At 42.0% G+C, this 23,849-nt stretch overlaps 1 protein-coding gene across 9 annotated transcripts; it reads left to right on the top strand.

Moving 5' to 3' along the window:
• The first annotated feature begins 1,067 nt into the window (after positions 1 to 1,067).
• Positions 1,068 to 23,069, top strand: nin (ninein (GSK3B interacting protein)). Of its 9 annotated transcripts, none has more exons than XM_069535842.1 (29): positions 1,113 to 1,412; positions 4,134 to 4,346; positions 5,384 to 5,477; positions 6,317 to 6,489; positions 8,714 to 8,759; positions 8,853 to 9,028; positions 9,373 to 9,519; positions 9,726 to 9,893; positions 10,031 to 10,167; positions 10,343 to 10,483; positions 10,674 to 10,848; positions 10,974 to 11,084; positions 11,239 to 11,328; positions 11,481 to 11,616; positions 11,752 to 11,873; positions 12,316 to 13,439; positions 13,887 to 16,376; positions 16,731 to 16,829; positions 16,930 to 16,999; positions 17,100 to 17,267; positions 17,354 to 17,470; positions 17,698 to 17,811; positions 17,921 to 18,067; positions 18,262 to 18,441; positions 18,532 to 18,666; positions 18,755 to 18,856; positions 19,103 to 19,195; positions 21,912 to 22,025; positions 22,182 to 23,069. In XM_069535842.1, exons 2-29 carry the CDS (start codon positions 4,155 to 4,157, stop codon positions 22,395 to 22,397), a joined length of 7,077 nt encoding a protein of 2,358 aa, XP_069391943.1. In that variant the 5' UTR covers positions 1,113 to 1,412; positions 4,134 to 4,154; the 3' UTR covers positions 22,398 to 23,069. The 9 variants fall into 9 exon arrangements, with proteins under 9 accessions (XP_019953484.2, XP_069391948.1, XP_069391943.1 ...); XM_069535840.1 differs by lacking the exon at positions 1,113 to 1,412 and adding an exon at positions 3,851 to 3,953; XM_020097925.2 differs by lacking the exon at positions 13,887 to 16,376 and having other exon boundaries at positions 1,068 to 1,412.
• Positions 23,070 to 23,849: the final 780 nt, after the last annotated feature.

The following is a 23,849-nucleotide window of genomic DNA, read 5'->3' as shown; positions in this document are numbered from 1 at the left end:
ATCAGTAAAGTCTCATCTTGTCTCTTCCTTTTTATGTTATGTTATCTTGTCTTATCTTTTTTTAATCTAATCTTATCTTATCTTAACTTGTCCTGTCTTATTTTACACAGTATTGTATTTGCCTTTTTTGTTTACATCAAACTCTTTTGCTTTATCTAAATTCACTTTTTTTTAAATGTTCCTCTCTCGTTTCTTGATTTATAACCTCCATGACATCGCTCTTGTTGTGTTGCTGACCTCCTGACCTGTCCTTCTCCTCTATTCACTGAACCATTGATCCTGTGTCAACTAACATATGATAAAAAAAAAAAAAAAACTTTAACAACTTAAAACCATTCTCCCTGTTTCAAGTCAGTTGTACCATCAAACTAAAATCTCAGCTGGATGATGTTAAGGTGAAACATTGCACAGTGTTTCCTTAAGTTTAACTTTATATAATAATAATAATACATTTCATTTATACAACACATTTCATACATAAAATGCAGCTCAAAGTGCTTTACAATAAAATTGATTTTAAAAAACATGTTAGCAATAAAACAAAGGAACTGGGAAATGGTATTAGAGAGATAGATAGATAGATAGATAGATAGATAGATAGATAGATAGATAGATAGATAGATAGATAGATAGATAGATAGACAGATAAATACTTCATTGATCCTGAAGGAAATTCAAGCATCCAGTGGCAGTAACATACATTAGAATTGACTTATAACACAAAAACCATATGTTGAAATTGGCCAGAGATGAATGTAAATTTAAATGTGTGCAGAGAAATTAAATTAAATTAAACATTTGTAGCAAAATTAAACTTTTACAGAGAAATTACACATTTGCATGGGATTTAAATACATACAGAGGAATTCAAAATGTGCAGGAGTTAAAATATTAAAGTTAAAAGAAGTAAAAAATAAGGAGAACGGTGTTAGAGATATGATAAAGTTAATAAAAAGCAATATAACAGAAACAGGTCTTGAGTTGTTTCTTGAAACGACCTCCAGGAGCAGCCTGGGTTGTACTTCCATGTCTCCGGGGGTTTGGTCCGCGGGGGGCCGGGCTGTGGCCACTCAGGCTCCCGGTCACCGCCCCTTCCTCCTCCGGCCGCTTTTCAAAATCCGCTCCGCACCAGAGGAGGATGTCACAGCCTCGGACACAAAGCACACACACCAGCCCCGGCGGAGACGACACGTTCTCCGGACAACCTAACGAGCCTCCGCAAGCGACCACCACCACCGGCGACTTCCCATCTCTCCGCGGGGAGGAGAGGCCGAGTTCACGCGGGAGGAGGCTCCGAGAGACGCGGGTGTAAAAGGAAGAAAAAAAAAAAAGTTTGTTCCGTGGCCGCGTTTTCTCGGCAGATTTCCGCTGGAAAAAAGGAGCCGAGAGTCGCCCCGGGTCCGGAGACTTTGGTGAGTGGTTCTACGAGACATTCTAACCGGTGATCGAAGTTCCCCTGAGGCCGATTTTAAGGCGCAATCCTGGGATGAAGTCAAGTCGAGACGAACCGTTGAGTCCCAGCTGCTGGGTTAGCTTCGTTAGCTTAGCTCCACACTTCACTGAGGACACTGGTTCATCCAGATAAACTCGATCTAAATGTGATTGTGCAGCTAATAACTGTTTTATTCAGCTGCAGCTGTGAGTCACTGCATCAAATATCTTTCCTATGAGACTGATTTAAATGAGGGATGCTAACTTCATCACTTAGAACCAGGTCCAATCTGATTTATTGACACTTTTCCTCGTTGTTTTTTGACTCTTGTCTTTCCTGAGCTCTTCATCCACACTTCACTCTTCACTCAGCTTGGTTGCAAATCTGTTGAGTGTTAGCTGAACTCACACATGGCTTTTAAAATAGTTTGTTCTAAACTAAAACACGGTGCTGCACCAGGTTTATGTAGATTATTTTTAATATCTGCTGAAGATATGATGACTTTTTAAAATACATCTCTTTGTGTCTTCACCTTACACTTGAAATATTTGCACTGTCAGTATCTCCATTGGCACATGCTTCTCGGGAGGCATCATAATCACACATTAAAAGCAGATTATAATGACAATCAGAGGTTAAATAAATAAAACTCATAATCAGTGATAACTTGATAAATGAGGTGGGTCAGTACATTATTAATGCTGTTTATCTTATTTATTATTTGCTTTGAAATATGATGTATATGAAGTATATGGCGGTCTTAATGTAACGTGATGTTCTGCTTGATATAAAGGATCTCACCAGGGACTCTGTGCAGTTTTAATGTTCCTCCCTTTGCAAGAAAAACTAATGCAATATGGTAAAATACTATTTTGAGAAAACTTTGATAATCAACAAGAACAGCGGGTTAATAATTATCGATTTTAATATGGGATATTTATTATTTACTTCTTGGACTGACATCTGCTACCAGTCACATCAGCACCAGTGAATGCAGGGGTAGTGTGAGGATTAACCTCGCTGTGGTGACCTGGATCATTCTTTGGCCTCGGCAGCTGTGAGACCACTGACCAGGGCCGAGCAGGAGGGCTGCCAGGATAATTGGCTCAGAGGCTGCGTGCAGAAAACAAGTTTGAGGAGAGAATCATCAAAATAAACTTTTATTTAGCTTTATTATTCCTGACATGGCTCAGGGTGGAGCAAACTGTTGCAATTCTCCAGAATTCGTTTTTTTATTTCTTGACACTTTGCACAATTTCTTTCTGCTGAGCCATGATTTCCTTGCGTTTCATAAGCCACTCACATGTGCATATGCAGAATACTGATTTGGGTTTTGTGAGCAGCCTATTGTCTGCGGTGAATGGGAACCCCGAGTCTGGGGTGCGGGGGACACCTGGCCGAGTGCTCGATGATCTCCGAGAGCAGCTGGAAAGGCTGGGGGGGTCAGACGGGTGCTCCCTGAATTGGATAGACTCAAACTTGCAAAAATGCAAAATGCAGGAATAAGCTTTAAAAAAAGTACCACAGAGACACGCAAGAAAGAATTTCAAGTCCAATAAACACTAATATCTAGAAAGAAAGCAAAAAACGACACCATGTAAAAAGAGGAATGGTGCCAGAAGTTCCAACTCTTGTGTAGTGAGCAGAAATGTTTTTACAAGATGCTTAAGATACTTGTATTAAAAGTAAAAATAGAAGTAGTTGAATACTTTAGCGCTCTGCTAAAGCTCATGTGAACTGACTTGTACGTTTCTTAAGCATCAGGTGGTCACTCTTCTGTTTGACCCACGAGGACTTCTCACCTTCATCTCTTTAAATAACCAATCAGCCGATAGATCATTAAGATTCAATGTTTGTGTGTCTTTAATTTCTTGAGAGAATTGAAGCTTCCTCTGCGTTTAACTAACGAGCTGAGCTCCAGTCTTCTGTTTGTGCTTTGCTCTCTCCGTCGAGCGGTTCTCATTGTTTTTCGGTTACAGAAATGATTTGTCCCAGAATCAAAGAACAAAAACTTTCTGTCCGTGTGTAACTGATCCCACACGTCGTCGCCAATCAAAGTTGGCAGAAGTTTCTGGTGTAACCTCCTGAATTAGTCCCCTGCTGCTTGTTCCACTTGGTTCCCTGCCACGTATAATTTTTATCACTTAACTTCACGATTTTTATTATGTTAGGTGTCAAAAATTCAAATTTGCTGATAATTGAAATAAAATATTCAGAAATATGTTTAAACCACATCAAACTACAAAGATATTGCAGCTTCCTGTCATGACTGGTTCGGTCTATTCCTGCTGGTGGAGTATTTCTGTCCCAGCTCAGTGTCCAGAGAGCGTCGTGGTCGGTGTCAGACTTGGTCATGTCTATCAATTTACCCGATTGTCTAATCATTATAATTGGATTAGCAGCGTCTTGCCCACAAATGACGCTGGAGCTGCGTGTCGGCCGCTCAGTCGCACAGCAACGCTCTCAGATGAAGGTGCTTTCAGAAAAACAACCTGTTGAGATCGATGTCTCCTGTCTTGCTGTGAGTAGTTATAACTGTGGTTTGATGGTCTGTCTTCTAAACACAGACTGAAGAGATTTTTAACTTTATCATTTGTTTTATTCAGTCTAACAGCGGAGTTCAATGCCGATGATGTCCTGGTACATCACTCTGCACGGACACGTCAGCTAAAATGTAATGCAGGTTTTTCTTTACTTTCAGGGCAGGGTGCTGTCCTGTGGGATGGATGACGGCCAAGAGCAGGACCAGTACGAGGAGCAGCTAAAAGAACTTTTCAACAGTTTCGACACCAGCGGCTGCGGCTCCCTGTCCCCAGAGGAGCTCTCTGACCTCTGCCACTCGCTGCACCTGGAAGATGCCACACCGACTCTTCTCCATGCGCTGCTGCAGAACCAGGACCGCCTCACCGCCAGGGTGAGTTTTTCCCCTCTGCCCCTGAAAGGAGTCAGTGTGATAAACCGTAGAAACCAGCGGTCACTGCATGTCTTTGTACTGCTTGCATGTTGTGGAAGGGAACTGTTGGGTGGAATTTTCTCAGCATCGCTGTTTTCACAAGAGAATTATTGTTCCTCCTCTGATGTACATGTGAGCTGGGCCCTCCTGGCTTTCTGTGTGTAGGGTCCTCTGTCTTTTTCAGTTTGGCAGATGCCTGCGTCAAGCCACTCCAGAATTCATGTCATTGTGTCTCCAGGCTTTTTTTTTTTTCTTTTTCTTTTTGGTGCTTTGTTAGTCGTCTTGTTGAGGAGAGAACGTGCACCCATCAGCCCTCATCCCAGGTGTCTGTCGTCAGGACAACAGAGCCAGATAATCACCCCCATCTCTGCGGTATTTGTTTGAGGGTGCTCCATGTGGAGATGTATGAAATGGGGAGGACACTGGTCGGATGTGTATAAACGGACTTCACGTAACACAGTTTATATAAAACACATACATTCAGCAAATCTCCAGCTCATAGATTTTATGAGAACTTACAAACTATTCACCTCCACACGCCTGCATCGTGTTTTTTGTGTCTATAAGCGTGTGCACAGACGGAAGGCTATTGTATGGCAAGTGCAGACCGTGTGTGGGAGGGGTAAATGTTAGCAGAGGGGCCAGTGAACTGATTACCTACCAATGGCATCCAACAATAAGGTCAAAAAGAAGAACCCCCACCTAAAGCCTCCAGCCTCCACCGCACAAAGAAAATCACCATACTCAGGGTTAGCAGCTGTTGATTCTTGAAGTGTGACGTCCCTCCTCCACCCAGACACCCAGGGACACCCGGCCTCCGTCCTTACAGGGAATTACACCCAGTCTGAGGAATTTCATGAACATTCGCTTTTATTTTTTTGTTTTTACTCGGCTTCACATACTCAGCATTGTTTGCATTTTACACAAAGAAGTTTCACATTTTGTTTGAACTTCAATTCATTATCTTTTTTTTAATTTTTTTTTATTTCTTGTTGCAGGTTGACTTTGACCAATTCAAGAATGCACTGATTCTGGTTTTGTCATCAGCCATCGAGCCGCCTCAAGCAGAAGAGGACGTTTTACAGAAACCAGGTAAAGTTTAATCATGAACTTTAAAGAAACCAAGTCACCAAGTCGTCAGTGCTGTTGGCTGAATAACTAGAACAGCATCCTGCTGATTCAGCTGTATATCTACATACAGAGGCACCGAGCCAAAAGTGTCGGCCCAAAGCCAATTAGCTCTCAGCTGAACTGTTTGCACCGTCATGGCTGCCCCATTGGCACGGCCTGGTCTTTAATCGCGGTAGCTGCTTATAGTAAACATGAGTCTTGGAAAAAATATTTATGCTTCAAAGTTTCATATTAATCAGGCTGAGAGATTTTCTGCAAGATACGTGTATCCTGAGATCGTGTAACTGATAATTGACTTTCAGTTTGTGTGTCTCACTTCCACTGAAGCATATTGAAACCAAGTTCTCTGAAGTTTGCACCTGAAACTAAGTCACCTTGTACTTTCTGTTTCACTAACACAAATGTGATGTTGGCTCAAAAGATTCTTTAGTCACCACTTTTAGAGAAGTAACGTCTTTTGGAGAAGTAGCTGCTGGAGGCTACATGTTGAACCCTAAGTGGTAAAATTTGTCTCTGTATCTAACAAGACCTCTGCAAGTTTTGCTAAAGTTTTTAAAGCACTGAGTTTGTTTTCTTATAAAGGCCTTCGAAAGTATTTTAAAAGTTTACATTTTTTATTTTGCAAATCTCCATCAGCGCCATCAGACCTATAGCAAACACTGTTACTATTGCTCATAACATTCAATTAATTTATCATGAGAAATTATCCTCAGTATTTGGAATGCTGTGACGTGTTGAACCATGAAGTCTGTCTGTATAAACAAACTGATATTCAATTCATTCTCATTCTGTCCCCTCAGAGTCTCCAGAGATCCAACCAAAGTTTGTGAAGGGCAGTAAACGTTACGGCCGCCGCTCCACGCCCGAGTTAGTGGAGCCTATTTCAGACTTATCTGAAGTTGCCAATGCGAACCCAGCGGAGGGAGAGGATCAGGACGACAACTATGACTCAGCCGTTCCGAGGAAACGTGAGGTAAAGGTCTTTTTCCAGCTCCTGTTCTGAACCTCCAGACACTCGGATCCTTATCGCCTCCCGTCCTTGGATGTTCTGTGTCTCTCTGCAGCCAAAGACCTGGTGGCAAGGCGTTATTCTTAGCTAATCAGCTTAGTGGTATGCAGGGTAGATCCTGAAATGTAGACGCTCCAACACAGGATTCACAGAGCTCTGGTCATTGCATAAAATAGTTCTGACTGTAGATAACACTGGCTGTAGATAACACCGGGAGGATAACTGCTGTTCAGTAAGCCTCAGGCAATCAAGACGCATCCGCAGTGTTTGTGTAGCATCGTGCAGTTTTGTCAGTTTAACGTTTCATGAAGCGTTTCTATGCGAGTCGACAAGTGTTCACTGTCAAGTTGAACTTTGCCCTGAGTGTATCTGCTGGTAGACAAGGCAACAGCACAGTGATTCAGGAATTTACTGCACATCATGTCCGAGATCAGCGTCTTCAGCTGATAAAAAGTGAGACAGGTTCCTGTCGAAGTGTTAATAGTTAATATTCCCTGTGGCTGCTGTGAAGCGTCCTCCCATATTTATAACTGACGTTAAATGTGTCTCTAAGTCGTCTCGGGTTTTAGTGAGACGGTTACATAGCCTTAGTTCAACCGTGGCCATGAACAGCTCAGCTCCCTGCGTGGCTCCTCTGGTTGATCTTCTGGATTCTTTTCTTGGATAATCCAGCTCTCACTGCTGAGGGTTGTTTGACATATGTAAGGAGGCCTAAGCTCACACTTTGTCTGAGCATCAATGACCTGCAAGATCTTCAACAATTCACATTTGGGTTTGACAATTAAAGTTGTTTATTTATTTAATTTATCAGTAGTCTATATAACTTATAAGAGGAAGTGCCAGCATTTATTACTTCCCGCTGCTGAAATATTGACTATTTGCTTTTTTACCTTTGAGTTTTCAACTGTTGGATGCACACGCATGTCTCTAAGAAACTGCTAAATGATTCATTATTTAAAAAGTTATTGAATAATAAAAATGTGTAAGATTAAGAATAACTGACTGCTACGGCTTTAATGTTAGGTTGAAGACAACAGATCCATTTTTCATACTAATGTTGAACGTGCAAGCGTGGATGTGCTGCAGCAGGCAGAATAAACCTCGACAAAGAAACGACTGGTCAACAAAACATTACAAAGACGGCCAGTTCAGCTTGTGTGTGGATGGATGTGTTAATATTCCATGTGTTGTCTGTGACTCCACCCCAGAGGCCTGCCAACGCCAAGACAAACACAATTTGGGACCCTGAAGTGAAGCGTGTCTTGGTGTTGACTAATCTAGATTGGGACAATGCTGCGATGTCCAGCCCGGGGGCCAGCAGATGGGGCTGGGTCAGGGGTGCTCTGCCACAGAGACTACAGGCCCGGCGCTCTGGGAGGAGGAGGGAGTTTGGCTGTGAAAGAGAAACAATGAGCCCCACTTCCCCCACCCTCCTGGATGCCTATACACCATGTATCAAAACGCCACTTGCAGGATCCCATCTGTTCTTCATTCCGTCATCGTTTACTTGCCAAACAATAGACGGCCACGCAGGGACCGGGTTGGAGAATAGTGGGTCACTCCCCATTAAAACCCCTCCTCCTTTCATATTTCTTATTTTTGGACTTTCAGTTAAAAGATGTTTTCATTTTACTTTTTGATTCAAAAATTTACTTTAAATCTTTATATATATATATATATATATATATATATATATATGTGTGTGTGTGTGTGTGTTCTGCATCAGCCTCTCATATAATTGTTTTTGATCAACAAAATAATTTAACCCTAAAACCCATGAAATATCATGCTTTTATTATATCTCAGTTTTTTTCAGCACCAGTTTACAGTTGTTAAAAAAGACAAAAATTATAGGTGATAAGATTAGAATTTTTTCTGAGCATGTAGTCATAAAAGTCTGACTAAGAAATGTTCGTCATGTCTGCGTCTGACAGGAGAGAAAAGATGAAGTCTCTATCCATGATGAATTTTTCTATTATTCCTGATTTACCCACTGACCCTCCCTCGGGCCTCATGCCATCACAAAAGCTCCTGTGTTGTTTAATGAGACACTCCCCCCCCCCCCCCCCCCTCACACCCAGATTCAACGTGGCCTAATTTAAAAATGGAAATTGTCACAGAGAAACTTTTTGTCTTGATACAATTGATGGTGAATCTTTTTAATTCAATTTCTTTTTGTCTCTTACAGCGCTGGAATACTCAGGAATCAAACACTGAGGAGTATGAGGCAGAAGGTACGTCAAAGAAGCTGGATTTATTTTTATTTATTTGCTTCATACTGTGGGGAAAAAAAATAAAAAAGTCACTGTCTGTTTTCTTGCATCCAGGCCAGATGCACCTCTGGAACCCCGATGAGCCAAGCACACCTCGGGGATCTGTCGTTCCTCTGCCGACCTGTTTGGAGGAGAGGCTACGTGAAGCCTGTGAGGAGCTGGACGTACCTTGGGACGGATGTGCCGACCACACTGAGCTACTCGCTGTCTGTGAACATCTGGGCCTGGAGGTTAGTTAGAGACTCAGTGCAGAGGCCATTTCTCTCAGAGCAGATTTCAATCTCAGTAATACTCAATTTAAATGATTTGAAGTCAGTGTGGGTTACTGTAAGATCACACTGCATTTGCAATTTAATGCATCAGGCACAAAAGTGGAAACTGCATCTTTGCAACAAAAGGGCCATAAATGTATGTGATTATATTTGACATACATTTTCAAATTGCCTTGTTTCCTGTTGATTACATTGCTCAGACAATTTTAAGTCCTAAAAAAAAAAAATGTTCGGCCTCACACACACATGAACAGTGTAAAGAAATATCGTTGCTGTAATGAAAGCTTTCTGTCATCTTTCAGGTAAATGAGGATTTCCTTCAGCGCCTAACTGACGGTGGAGTTATGAACGTTCAGGAGCTTGTATCCAGGGTAGTAAACCACAACAAACCCCCCACACCATCTGCCTCCACACCCTACAGACAGCTGAAAAGACATCACTCCACTCAGGTACGCCCCCCCCTGTTCTACCTGGTTACTGTGAGTGCAATTCCCTTGTTAATTAATTAGGTTTGTTGGTTATTTGTTTTTGCTTTATGAAAGAGAAGAGAAAAAGTTACCCAAATCATTTTCCCCCTCTAGTTTCTCTGTAATCCAATAATTGAAAGCAAGATTAAGTGGAATTTTTTAAGATTTACTTTTTTTCCTCCATGCAGCCGTTTGATGAAGGAGGCCGCAGGATTGCCACCTCCTCTGTTTTGACCAGCACCATCGGCATGCGTCTCTTCTCCACCCTTGATGATGGTACAGGTTTCACTCCAGCTGAATACATTCTGGATGCCTGGATAGATGAAGGCATTGAAAACAGCACTGAGATCCTGCAGGTACATTTATATTTTTAAATTAATTATTATAACCACTAGTTATGGTTGAAGCCAATTATTATCATTAGTATGTAAACTTTGTAAAAGTTGGAAGTTATTTACAAAGTTTCCACAAATGCATGTTTATCTTTTTCCAGGCTTTGAATTTCGACCTGGACGGCAAACTGAGTCTTGGAGATCTCACCATGGCACTTGAAAACGAGCTGCTCGTTACTAAGAATGGGATTCACCAAGCGGCTCTGGCGAGCTTCAAAGCTGAGATCAGACATCTCCTGTGAGTACGAGTCATCACTGCAGTGCAGCTCTTTGTTTATATTTGAGTAACCGTACATTCAGAATAATTATAAATCAGCTGATTATCCTGAAATAAAACAAGAAAAATAAAATCTCCAAGATGATTTTGATTTGTAGGGTTGTTTATTTTCAGTATTCATGTTTTCTCTTATCAGAGAGCGCGTAGACAGGGAACTGAGAGAGAAAGAGAAAATCCGATCTGACCTGGAAAAAGCAGAAAAGCTGAAAACTCAGCTCGCCACCGAGGTGGACGAGCATCACTCTGCGATTGAGCACGCGAATAACCTCAAGCTCAGGTAAATATAATGTCTTAACATGGTCTTATACACTCATGTAAAATATACAGAACGTGTGAATCTGTTTGTTAATGTGATTTTTGCTCTATTTGTGTCTCATCATGTGTTATGTCACCTCTTGTCTCTGTCTTGACTATTGTACTTTTCAATATTGAAACATTGTGGATCCTCTGTGGCTCAATGTTTGCAGGAAGCTTGAGCAGGAGCAAAAAGAGAAGCTCGCAGCAGTGCGATCAGAGCTGATGAAGGAGGTGGACCAGATCCAGCAGCAGGCGGGCCTGCAGCGAGAGGAACTGGAGGCAGAGATCGAGAAGATCAGGGACGATGAATCTTTTCTCCGAGACCACCTCTCCATTTCTGTAAAGGTACCACAGGGAATTTTTCGTGATGTTTTTAATGTACCATTGACCACTATATCAATTACTCTTATCTCTTCACTAATTGATTTGCATTTACTAACCAATGTCACGTTGTTATCTGTATCTTCCAGGAAAACAGGCGTCTTGAGATGGAGCTGCTGGACAGCACAGACAAACTAGTAGAGGCTCAAAGTCATATTTCAAAGCTTCAGACAAATTTGGAAAACGTAATGAAAGAAAAGGTACACACATTTTTTTGGATGTGAATACTGTTTTTAAATATTAAACAGAATTTTTGGTGGAACATGCCTTCGTCTTTTTCTGTCCTATTTGCACAGGTCTTTATTTCTGTGTTGTTATTTCTTATTGTGTATTGTTGTTTTTCATTTTCTGTAGTTTGGAGACTTAGACCCTGGCAGTGCGGAGTTCTTCCTCCAAGAGGAGCGTATTAGACATCTCAGCAGTGGCCATGAAGCTCAGTGCAGGGTAATATTTTCTTCTTCACATGTGGTGACGGTGATATTTTCTTTACAAACGTGGATGCTTTAGTCAAAAGTAAAAAAAAAGATACAGTGCTGTATGTAGTGATAAAATTATTTTAGTCATCAAATAATAAAACATGTTTCTCTTTGTTGTAGGAGCTGCAGGATCGCATCGACGAGCTCCAGTCAGAGTTGCAAGAGTTCCACAGTCTTGGTCGAGTTCACCAGCTCTGCAACAAACCCCTGTCTGAAGAGCTGGAGAGTAAAAGTCCTGGCATGGAGTCTGATCCAGGTTCACTTACACCACCTTTACTTAAAATGAATCTCTTGAGAACTAATGTCACTAACAACTTTTCATTGTGAAACATTGACATTTTGCACTGAAACAAGTCACAGCAACAAACTTCTCATTTAACTTTTTTGTCAGGCATCGGTTCCGAGGAGGTTCAGCCGTTCAGCATGAGCCTGGAGGCAGAGATGATGATGGAGCAGCTGAAGGAGCAACACCTTCAGGAAATGGAGGAACTGCAAAACCAATTGGAAAGCAAGGTACATTTAGAAGATCTCCAATTATTAGAAACGAACTTAGAAGAGACATTGATGCAATATCAGTAGTGTGAATTGAGGCATATAGCATTTTATATATAGCACTGTTTGAGATTAAATAAAATTAAATGAACAATTAATCCGGCGCCTCAAACTATTGTTGATGTTTTCTCTCTGTCATTGAAATGAGACTAACAGTATATATAAGGTTACAGCCAGTCTGAAGTTGGCTTAACATCTAGTGGGAGACAGTTTGTGACCATTTCCACTGATTCTAGTCTTCATGCAAAGATGAGATAACCGGCTGTCGACTAAAGATTTATATTTACTGTACAGAAAACAGAGGTGTTGAATGTTTAATCCAAATCTGTGAGGAAGCAATTTAATGTTATTCTCAAAATGTTAAACTGCTCCTTTAATTCATCTACAATTGTTATTTCTCCAGATCAATGAATTTGATAAGATGGTAGACAAGCAGAGATCCACTCATGAGGACCAGAACGTCACCGTAGTTCTCCAGTACCAGCAGGAGGTCCAGGCTTTGAGGGAAGAGCTGGCCAGTGTTCAGTGCCACGCACAGGAGCTCCAGAGCCAGCTCGAGCAAGTGGAGCTGGAGCGATGCTGCCTGGGGCGGAAGCAGGCCGAGGAGAGGGAAGAGCTTGAAAAGCTGCAAGACGAGGAAGTGGGAAACCTCAGGCAACAGCTGCTGGAGGCCCACACTTACGCCGCTGACCTGGAGGAGCAGCTGAAGAACCTTGAAGCTGAACAGTCTGAGGCAGATGAAAACCATCACTCTCAGATCGAGGTTCTGAAAAAACAACATGCTGCTGAGATTAAGAAACTCGAGGAAGAGCACATTGGACTTTCTAAAGCCAGACTGGAAGAGGAGATGAAGAAAGTGCAGGAGGAAAAGGCTGAGTTGGAGTTGAGGTTGTTAGATGAGTGTGAACGCCAGAAGGAACAGTTGCTGCTGAGCCATGAGGTTGAACTGAGGGAGAAACTAGAGGAGGTGAGGATGAGGTCTGAGGAGCAGCAGGGTGAGTTTGTGCAGAGATTCACGGAGCGGTGGGAGAAGGAGAGAGCTCAGCTGGATGAGCGGAACAATGAGTCTCTGCAGGTGTTGCTGGAGGAGGAGATGCTGAGACTCGTCAAGGAACAAGAAGAGAAGGACGGCAAGCTCAGAGAGCAGTGGGAGACAGAGCGAGCGCAGATTCAGGAGCACCATAAAGAAATGCTGCTCGAAAGAATTCTTGAGGAGAGATTGCAGTTACAACAGGAGTTTGAGCAGAGGGAGAAAAAGCTAAAGGAGGAGTGGGAGAGGGAGAGACTGCAGCTGGAGGAGGATTATGAAGGGATGGTCGAGGAAAGGGTGAATGAGGAGAGGGAGAAGCTTGAGACTGAGAAAGAGGATGTGGAGAAGAGACTAGAAAACTTAATGGCAGAGGAGAGGGCTCTTCTCGAGGAGAGCCACCGAGAGGCCATGACGGAGTGGACCGCAAAGCACAGCGAAGAGAGGGACGCCCTCAGCAGCATGTTGGACAAACTACGAGATGACATGGTTCAGGAGAGGTGAGGCTTCGGTGCATTTTATTTATCTTATGGTAACTTCTTCTAAAGCAGCCACTGGTTACGTTAGCATAAAGAGTTGAAGGTAAAGTCCACTGACTCACTAACATGGCAACCGGACAGAGGCATGATTGGTTCTGTGCTGTGTTACTTACCAATGCTACCTTTAAGTTTTATAGGTGCGGGTTGTGGCTTTATAAAGTCAGGCTAACTTGGTCCAGTGTTTATACTAAGCTATGGTCTCCTTGCTTTATTTACTGTAAAGACGTGAGAGTGTTTTCCATCTTCTCCTTTAACTCTTGGCAAGAAAACAGTGGATTTTCTGAAATGTTTTACTACTCCTTTTATAAAAAGCTTAAATATAAAAATGTTTTTGTTCAGAATTGTTGACATGATACAAATACGAGTTCAATCCTGTTGCTGTAACATTCATTGAATAACCATGTACAGGAGGGAAATCCAGATCAGCTTCACCCAAAGACTCAAAGAGGTGGAAGAGCGATTCTCGGTCGAACAAGAATTGGTCTCCGAGCAATTTCAGGCTGATGTTTTGAAACTTGAACAGCACTACCAACGTGACCTGAAGGCGCTCTCTGAAAGCCACGGTGAGCAGAGGCGACACTGGGAGGCTCAGATGAAAGAGGCTGTTGAAAAAGCTGAGGAACAGAGACGACGGATGAAGGAGGAAATGGAGCAGGAGAGAGAGAGCCTGAATCAAGAGTGGACTAAAGAACGACGTGAGCTCGAAAGTCTCCACAAGGACGAACTGGATAAACTGATAATCAGAAGCAGGCAACTGCAGAATGAACTGGATGACTTCATTAGTTTGGCCCAGACAAAAGAGATAGAGCTCAGCCGGCAGCTGAACGACCTCCATAACCGTCTCCAGGAGAGTCTGCAAGTCAAAGACGAGCTTCTTGCTCAGTCTGAGTCCAAAGCTCTGCAGGCTGAGCTCCTGTTGAATCAAACCGTGGAGGATTTTAAACAGGAGAGGACAGAGCATCTGAGCAACCAGTCGGAACTTGAGGCCAGTTACAAGGAGATGCTGGTGATTTCTGAGGGTCAGATAACGGAGAGGATTGGACTGTTGACGGAGCGAGATGATTTACGGATGAAGATCGAGGAGCTGGAGCTGCTGCTTAAACAGGCAGCTGAGGACTTTGAATTTGACAGGAAGGAGCTGCAGGAGAATATATCTGTTCTCGAGGAGAAGTTAAAAGATAAAGTCGAGAATGACAAAGACGGCCTTACAGCAGAGAGAGAGATGTTTACAAGAAGAATTCAAGAGCTAGAGAAGGAACTCGATCGGGTTTCAACCTCGATAGAAAAAGATGAGAAAAAAGAAATGAGGGGATCAAATTATTTAATCTCATTCACAGAGGAAAATGAAAACATCCGAGAAAGTATTTCTCTTTCTGGTGAAGAACAGAAAACGTGTCCAGTACCTGAAATCCAGATCAAGGATTTTGTTGAGTCCTCTAATCAAGAACTAGTTTGTTCGTCACCTTTCCTGGTTGAAGCTGTAATGGATGCACTTGATTCTGTGAATGGAGGCCCTGCAAATATCAATGTTTTCCATGAATCTGATAATGAGGTCCCTGCTACTGATGATGATGGTGATAACTTGCTGAAAATAACCATGGATGACTCTGAGGACCCAGAACAAGACAATCAAATGGTTGTGACTGAGAATATCAGTGACGAATGTGAAAATCGAGTTCTTTCTGATTTTCAACCTGGAGATCTGAACCCTAACGAAGCTCACGTTAGCTGTTGTTCCACAGAAATTGGACTTTGTAATGACGAAGGAACTAACTCAAATCGTGGGAATATCGAAAACAAAAAAGAATCTGTTTCCGTAGAGATGCACCGTGAAGCGTCCTCGTTGCTTGAGGTGTTTCAAGACGAGGATGCTGATGAAGACGCTGCGGAGGGTGAGAAAAAAACAGCTCGAGCATCATGTGAAGATGAGTCCAAACCTCAAGATGACTCTGGAAGCTTTTCCCATGAAGATGAGCCCTGTCACGAGACAGTGGTTGAACCATCGGTGCTGGGGGAGACGGGTGACCCTGGTGAACTGTCTCTGGAGGAGGCTGAGGTTAATGTTTTATCAAATAACTCTCACCGCTGTAAACAGGAAGCTGAATTGGTTTCAGAGTCGGACTGTGAACATTTAACCGCTAAAATAAAGGATGAGCGTGCTGACTGCTCACATGATTTTCTGCAACATCTGGATAAAGATGGTGACTGTGAGAACCAGGACGACTCTCTCCCAAAACTCCAGGGTTTGTACAACACTGCCACGGAGGAGAACCGACTCCTGCATGAGAAGATTTCTCTGCTTCACCAGAAGACGGAAATACTCGAGAGTCTTCTGGCTCATAACAGTGAGAAGATCAAATCTGGCCGCCAGGTTCTGGAGGAAAACTACAGCCTCAAAGTTAAAATGGTTCTGTTAATGGAGCACATCAGAGAGCTCGAGAGGAAGGCCTTAAGAGTGACAGATCTTCAGATTCAGTACGAAGATTGCATGTGTGAAAATGCCAAACTGAAGGAGCAGAACTGTGAACTTGAAAAGAGCGTCTGGAACCTTGAAACCAGGATGAACATTTTCCATGATTTTCAAGATGAGCAGCTTTCACTTGTGGATGAGATCAGCAGGATGAGGGAGGAAAACGCCAGGCTGTCAGGGTTGTTCGACGAACTGGAGCGGCAGGATGAGATTCTCTCAGAAACGCATCCAGACGCCGGACGATCGCAGAGCCCCACGGGAGAGGATTCCCTGGATCCTACCAGTCAGCTGGAGGTCCCAGTTCAGGGGGTGAGTGACCTGGAGTACTGCTGTGAAGAGTTTGAGAAGCAGAACTCCAAACTACGCAGAGCCGTCACACAGCTCCAGGACAAGTCACAGACTTTAGATGAAACAACGCAGGCCCATAGGTAACGTGCAGAAATACTAGGATCCCGTGCTCCCGCGTATCCTGTGGCTTCTCGTTGTCCCGTCCCTGGTGGTGATTTGAGAAACGCTCCCCCCTTTGTTCCCAGACACAACACACGTGTTTCTCCTGCCTGATGTGATTAGTGTCCTAATGCTCCTCAACCTTTGTGTGATGCAACAGATCTCAGTTCTCCAGTAGAAAGAAAAGAAGAAACTACAAGCTCAATGTGTGTATTTGGTAGAAAAAGTTGCTTTTAATCAACATGTAGTGAAACATATCTGAGAGATTCTGATGGTCATGTTTTTAATGTAGCGTGTTGGATTTTGCCTCATGTGTTGTTTTTTTCCGTCTGTAGATCTGAGGCGTGTCGTCTTGCTGAAGAAAACCTCCTCCTCAGGCAGAAAATCTCTGCTTTGAAGGAGGAGGACTTGAAGGAGGCCAAGGAAGAGTTGACGTAAGAAACGCCAAATATTATTTTCAATTCCTCATGTCAGTCAGTTTTTTACTGAGTTGTGTAAAATGATATTGTTTTTCATTCCATTGTTTAATTTCAGACGAACTTTGGAACACTTGAGGAATGAGAAGGGCGCCGCTCAGAAGGCAGCAGAACATTTCCAGAACCAGGTACTTCACATACAACTCGATAAACAAGTTTTTGTTTTTGCTTTATGTCTGTCTTCATTCAGAAGCATGTATCGAGACGTCCGTTTATTTCCTCTTGCAGATTGCAGAGCTGCGTTTTCAGAGCCAACAACTTGAGGATGAGAACGGGATCCTGTCCGAGAGAAATTTCCAAAACATGGCTGATCAGGAGACTCTACGACAGCAGCTGGCGGAGCTGATGAAGGAGAAGAAGAGAAGGGAGGCGCTCCCTGCTGAAGATAAAAACAAGGTAAACTGTGTTTTGTATAAAACGATGATCGTCGTGGTTTTGTGGTGGTCGTAGTGGGTAGTTAATTGGTGGCTGTTGTGTGTTAGCTGGCAGCGTGTGTGTCTTCACTGGAGGCAGAGCTGAACAAAGCTCTGGAGGACACTGCACAGCTGGAGGAGAGGAACGCCCAGCTCTCACTGCAGCTGTCTGACCTCAGAGAGAAGGTGAGAATGAGGCTGTGGACACGTCACATCAAAGCATGGCACAGACACAAAGAAAGTATGAACAGCACCAAATTAATTTCATGTCCCAGTGAAAGTGAGTGAAGATGAGTATTTTGCAGCCTTGAGGCACCTGAGATATATTGTTGTGATCCAGCTTCAGCCGTAAAGTTCATCAAGTAACGTTTTTAATTACATTTGCACTTGTCTCTGTTTTTTTTTTTTTTTAGGCAGTCAAGTTGGACTCTGTGGAGAATAAGCTCAGCCATCTACTCGAGGAGCGGAAGAGTGTGGATATGGAGAATCAGGGCCTTTGCAACCAGCTCGCCAAAGCTCAGGAGAGGGTAAGAGCCTCCTGCAACCACATGTTCATTCTAATGTTGGACCATTTGTTCAGTGCAGAAACCGCAGGAGATAACTTTTGTTAAAATGTTTATTTTTTATCCTCTCTAGGTCAAGACAGTGGATGAAACTTGTCAGGCTGTGAATCATCAAAGTGCTCGTCTCAAAGCCGACGTTCGAGTTTTGCAGAAGGAGAGGGATTCCCTCAAACGTGAAGTCGCCATCCTACACAAACAGCTGCAGAATGCCAACGACAAAGTGAGATGTTTTCCATCTTGGTCACTTAACAGACTCGTTTGAGAGGCAACCAACCCCAAAATCTTCTCTCAACACAGATTCTCATTGGATGTTTTTTTACTGAATGTATGTTAAATGTTCAATTGTACGGGGAAATGAAGTCGACTTGTTCCTCCATGTTCAGTGGAGCTGACCTCCGTCTTTGTTTATCACAGAAACATGTTTTAGAAATGGCCTTGCACTCCAGCGGTCTGCACAGTCCAAGTAAGAAGCTGTACAGAGACGAGATGTCTCGGCTGATGGAACAAGAGCAGCAGCTGCTGAGGCAGGAGAACGAGCGGCTTCAGGCTGAAGTGCGTAACATTAAAGGAGACCTGGTGCAGTCCAGAGAGAAGGTGAGCTGAAGCCTCCAACTAACTGACGCTAACTTTAACAACCTGTTCTACCCTGTCACTAAACTGAATCCCTTTGATTCTCTGCTCCAGGTCCGTCAGCTCGATGCCACCATCTTGTCCTTGAAGCAGCACAGACATCAGAGTCAGTCGTCGCTGGTGAGGGCTTTGGAACAGGAGAACGCTTCTCTGAAGCAGGAGCTTGAGGCACAAGAGGAACAGACCAAGGTAAAACATTTTGTGTTAATAACCTTTGTTGTGTTTTAACATGTGGAAACCTCTTAAATTCTTATTATTGTACGTGCGCCGGTTTCAGGGCTGTGAAGCTGGAAAAGAACACACGGAGCTGGAGAGTCTTCAGCAAGAAAACGAGGCGCTCAAAGCACAAATGGCTCGACTGTCCACACAGCTGCTCGAGGTACAATCGGATACCAACGTTTCTCCTCTTACTCTCACAACTAAGACTGTCGTATCCATATGCTGCAACGTTATTGGTTCTGCTCTCGGGACGAGACAAATTAAAAAACCAAATCTGAGTAGCCACTCTTTTGAACTGAAAGTAAAAATTAGAATACGTGATTCAATTGTTGTGAAATAAAGTCACCTCACACTGTTTCTATCTCGGCTATAATTCTTCCCTCGTTGTTTTTTTTACTGTGTCCAGAGCTTCCAGGCTCACTTAGTCGGACTTCTGCCTCCGTCCCCTCACAGGAATCCCAGAGGACAACATCGAGGTGACGACCCGGACAACATGCAGGTACTGTCCCACCCGAACCTTCGTTTGACATATAACAGATAAGCATAAGACTTGAAGATGAGGGCTGTTCCTTGATAACTAACCAGTGTGTGCTGTGAGACTTTGACTTTTCCTATAGTGTAATTAAATTGATATTTTAGCCTCTGAAGATTTGGTGCCATCGCGTCGTTGCATGGTTTGGTTTTATGTTCATTTCCTGCCATTTTTTCTTCCACTGTCATTTTTTTCTTTTGTCACATCTCGGCTATTTGTTCTCATAATCATGAGCTCATCATAAATGCCTGAGGGGGAAGTACACCTCGTGCTGTGGATGTTTTTCAGGATATAATGGGAGTTAAATGTAAATACGCCCATTGTATTTCTGTCCGGCTGGTTTAGGAAAAAAATCACTCAATTCAGGTGTTGAAAAAAGTTATGACAAATCATATAAAATTTGAGTAACACCTTAGTTGAGTGTGAAATAGTTATATAGATCCTCATTTGTTTTTATTTTCCATTCCCTTGTTTTACTGCTGGGTTTGCTGTGCTCCTTGTTTTTGGTGATTGTCACACATCCATCTTCAGCACCTGTTTGTCTTCACCTGATGTCGTGTGTGTGTAGTGTTTACTTTTTGGGTTTGGTATTTAGTCCGTAGTGCCTGTGTGTTGTTCTGCCCGAACTCACCGCGTCTATTTAATTTTCCATCTGGTGACTGAAGTGGTGTGATCATCATCTGGGTGTGGTCCTGCTCACTGTTTTCCATTTGTCACCTTTTGCACAAACGTCTGTCACTTTCCATCCGGGAGAAGTAGCTCGTCCCGGTTTTTGGAGTTATCACATATTGTAACGGCAGCTGACATCTCGTTGTGTCATTTTTTCTCACAGTATGATACCTAGTTATCTCAAACGTAGAATGAATACGCTGGAAGCTGAATCTAGTTCATGACAGTTAAGATTTTATACATCTAATTTAATGATAAACAGAATAATCTGTATGAAGCTTTTTATTTACTATTGTATTTTTGTCCTTCAGCTAAGAAACAATGCACTTAGAAGAAAATTATTTTTCTCTTTATAGCCAGTATGGACAGGACTAATGATTACCTCAACCAGTAATAGTTTACGACATCGTTTTAGTTTCACTGTTGTGTATTTTATCTTTGTTAATGTTCATCATTATTTCATAATTCCTTGTTATTCTCATTTAGCATTGATCACACTTCTTTGTGTGCACTCACCACTATAGCCTGTGTATGGCCTTTAGAGGCGTGGTCTGAGCTCTGGTGAAGTGTACCTGCCTTCTCTCTCCAGGGGCCGATGCCGGAGCAGCGGGCGGCTCACGCAGACAGCTACCGGCGGATCGGTGGATTGTAACACCAGCGTCTTTCCCTGCTTAATCCTCTCTTGCCTCCGAGACTGCTCTCCCTACTTTCTGCTCTTCTTCTGCTCTGTTCGGAGCAAAAAAAATCCCACTGGAGCACAAAATGTCCGCCCTCTCTGCATCCTTATAGGAGATTGTGAACAAATGTGCCTGATTGAAAAGGCCTGAATGTGTAATTGTATTTCTTTGCTACCAGGTGGCAGGAAAACACAGGAAAGACTCCTGGTGTTCTCCCCGTGAGATTTCCATTAAGATAATGGCATTACTGTTGAAAATGTCGTGTTTGTAAGACATGCCGTTGAAAATGTAACATCTGCGTGTATTTTTTTAATTCTTGATTACAGGGAGTCGTTTAAACACGGGGTACATTTTCTGGGAATGTTCGGTTTTGCACTTGAAACATTCACCATTGTCTGAGACAGGGTTTATTTATGTATCAAATATCCTCCGAGGTTGAATCTAGTTCGACACTTTGCCTTACGATCATCGAGGCGTGTTAATGTTGAGGCGAGGTCATTGCCTAACAGTCCTCTGAGCCTTTTTCCAACAATCAAGCAATTTCAGTGTGTTACTGTCTGTGTCCAGTCAGGGTTTCTCCAGATCTCTTAATGAAGGTACGAGCTTCTCTCTGTTTGTCTTTTCGCTGTTTTGATCATGTCTGTATTTCTTCTCTGACACCACACACGGTCGAATGTTTCTACCTGTCGATTTGTTATTTTGCCGTCTGGGTCTGTGTGTTGCCGTTTGTGTTGCTGCTGCACGACCAAAGTAAATCACAAGTTTAAGGGTTATGTTTTCTTTTTTTCTTAAACGTGGAGCGATCAAACACGTCACACTGCTGTTAACTTTGAATGTTTATCTGGTTTTTAGTGTTAGAAAGTCCACATGAGCCAAATCATTGTTTCCCCAATAGTGTGTCATTACTACATTGTGTATCTGTTATTGTCATATCTGTGTTTCGGGTTTGTGAGTGGTAGTGAATCATCTATTTTTTCTTTTTTGCACCATGTATAGATTCACCTGAATTATATTTGATTTATTTTGTTATTTATTTTGTTTAGAATTGTGTTCGTTATTTTATTTATGCATTAAATTATTTTTTTTTGTAGGTATCTGGAATACATTTTATACTTATTTATATTTTATTTATTTTTCTAGTGTAACTATTATCATCTCCATTAGAAATGTGATAGAACTCAAGACAAAATAAAGCATCTAGTTCAAAACTATTTGGTCTATATGTTGTTTCTGACCCAACCAAAGACTATTTCAATTTAACTAACAGAAGATTCAAGATATACTATCATTTTATTACATTTGCAGCAGTTTGATGATATTCTCCGTCTCATCACCAGGACGACAGGGAGAGGAAGATGAAGTACATGGAGGAGAGAATGAGAGAAATCGAACTGTCGCTGCACAACGTGAAGCTGCTGCTCAAAGAGAAGGTTGCTCAGCTGAAGGAGCAGGTCAGTCCAAACTGCTCAAAGATACATAACTCTGCATTTTCTATAAAATCAACTCAAAGGTACATTTTTCATTCCAACACTAGTCTCCAACATCAGATTGGATTCATATTGTTGTTATCAAACCCTTTGTCGTCTAATTTCTTCTGATTTTTCCAGCTCAACAAGAACGGCAAAGCAGACATGCTGATCCAAGACCTGTATGTGGAGAACGCTCAGCTGCTGAAGGCTCTGGAGATCACCGAGCAGCGGCACAAGATGGCAGAGAAGAAGAACTACCTGCTGGAGGAGAAGATCTCCAGCCTGAACAAGATAGTGCGAGACCTGAACCCGTCGCCCCTCCCCTCGCTCCCGTACCACTACAAGTGTTCATAATGCATCTCCTAAAAAATGCACCAGCACTCCAAACGTTGTCCGCAAACTGCACAGCTCCTTTCTCATGTCCTTAGAAATATATTGAATCTTTTTAATCCAACCAAATGTTTTTATTTTCATATTCTATCCTGTTTTAACTTAAATTTTACTATTACATGTGCAGTATTTGTTTTGGATCAATGAAGAAGCAAATGTGCTATTTTATGATTATTTATCATGAAAATGAATATTTCAAAGCAGAAGCTGTTACGAGGTAATGAGTAAATATTTTACCACGACACTAAACTTCTCCCTCGGGGGAGAAATGTGACACTGAAGTGTACTTTTTATACAAGTGTTCTTTTGTTAAAGAGATTGTGTTCAGCTCACGTCTGTCTTCTGAAGCCTTTACGTAAAGAAGAATCTGTAACATGTCCGTCAGTGGTGAAATCACAACAGGACGGTCAAATAACTGTGACCTGTCAACACTCCTTATTTATGTCTGATAGAACCTAATGATCTGTTGCAATACGATAAGTGTCGGTATAAAGCTGCATTTGCAGACTGCACAATAATGAATGTCTTTGATTAAAGTGAAGGAGGATGTCTCTGTGGTTGATGCAGAGAAAGCACTAAGGTTGAGATCAGGGTCCTGTTTTGTGCTTTTAGTAAAAATAAAATACATAAATTGTTTTAATTTGTTGTGTTTGATTTATTTGCTTCTGCTGCAGTTAGGACAGAATCGTTCCAGTTTCCTGCAGCTTCATTTTCTCTGGAGAGAAATTGACTAAACAAACAGGACAGAAGATTTAAATTTCTCCTGAAGCAGCGGTGGTCAAACCAGTCGCACCTATATTTGGAGTTCGCCTGTATTATAAGCTTTTCGGTAAATGTTGAAAAAGCGACTTTATTCTTTTATTTTTCTTTCTTTGTCTTCATCCTGTAGAAACTCGTGTTACAGACTCAGATCTTCACCTGAAAACATTCTGTGAATTTAATATCAAACGAAACAATTTCACTAAATTTAAACTTTGACTCAGAGTGAGAATAAGTAAGTCTACTGCTGGTTTTCAAAATAAAAGTGTTAACACAATAGAGACAAAATATATATATATTGATTTCTATATTATAAAATATATAATATAGAAATCAATATATATATATATATATATATACATATATACGTATACTTCTTTTAATATTTTTCTAATATTTTCTTATATTAAGACTTGTTTTTTTATTCAGTGTTTACTGTTTTTTACTTTTACTTAAATCTGTGTTGATGGGGAGACCGAGAGTCTGAGAAATTCCAATTCCTCAATATGTCTGTGTATGTATTGCAGAAGAAACTAGAAATATATCTATTTCAATATCTCCTTAAACTATACTACGAATACACAATCCTGTGCCACTGCACTTCACTCATGTGCATTTTCTATTTACTATCTGAATCTGAAGTTACTGAAGTCTGCT

The sequence above is a fragment of the Paralichthys olivaceus genome, chromosome 12, assembly GCF_024713975.1.
Source record: "Paralichthys olivaceus isolate ysfri-2021 chromosome 12, ASM2471397v2, whole genome shotgun sequence".
In the NCBI taxonomy this organism is placed as follows: domain Eukaryota; kingdom Metazoa; phylum Chordata; class Actinopteri; order Pleuronectiformes; family Paralichthyidae; genus Paralichthys; species Paralichthys olivaceus.
Note: the sequence above shows the minus strand (reverse complement) of the source record. Positions and strands in the feature narration are given on the sequence as shown.

Excerpts from the sequence above, each read along its gene's own strand:
- nin (XM_069535840.1), top strand. The coding sequence starts at position 3,900 with ATGAAGGTGCTTTCAGAAAAACAACCTGTTGAGATCGATGTCTCCTGT. Across the intron at positions 8,760-8,852 it reads TGAGGAGTATGAGGCAGAAG|GCCAGATGCACCTCTGGAAC; the intron begins GTACGTCAAAGA and ends TCTTGCATCCAG. Across the intron at positions 18,667-18,754 it reads CACAAGAGGAACAGACCAAG|GGCTGTGAAGCTGGAAAAGA; the intron begins GTAAAACATTTT and ends CGCCGGTTTCAG.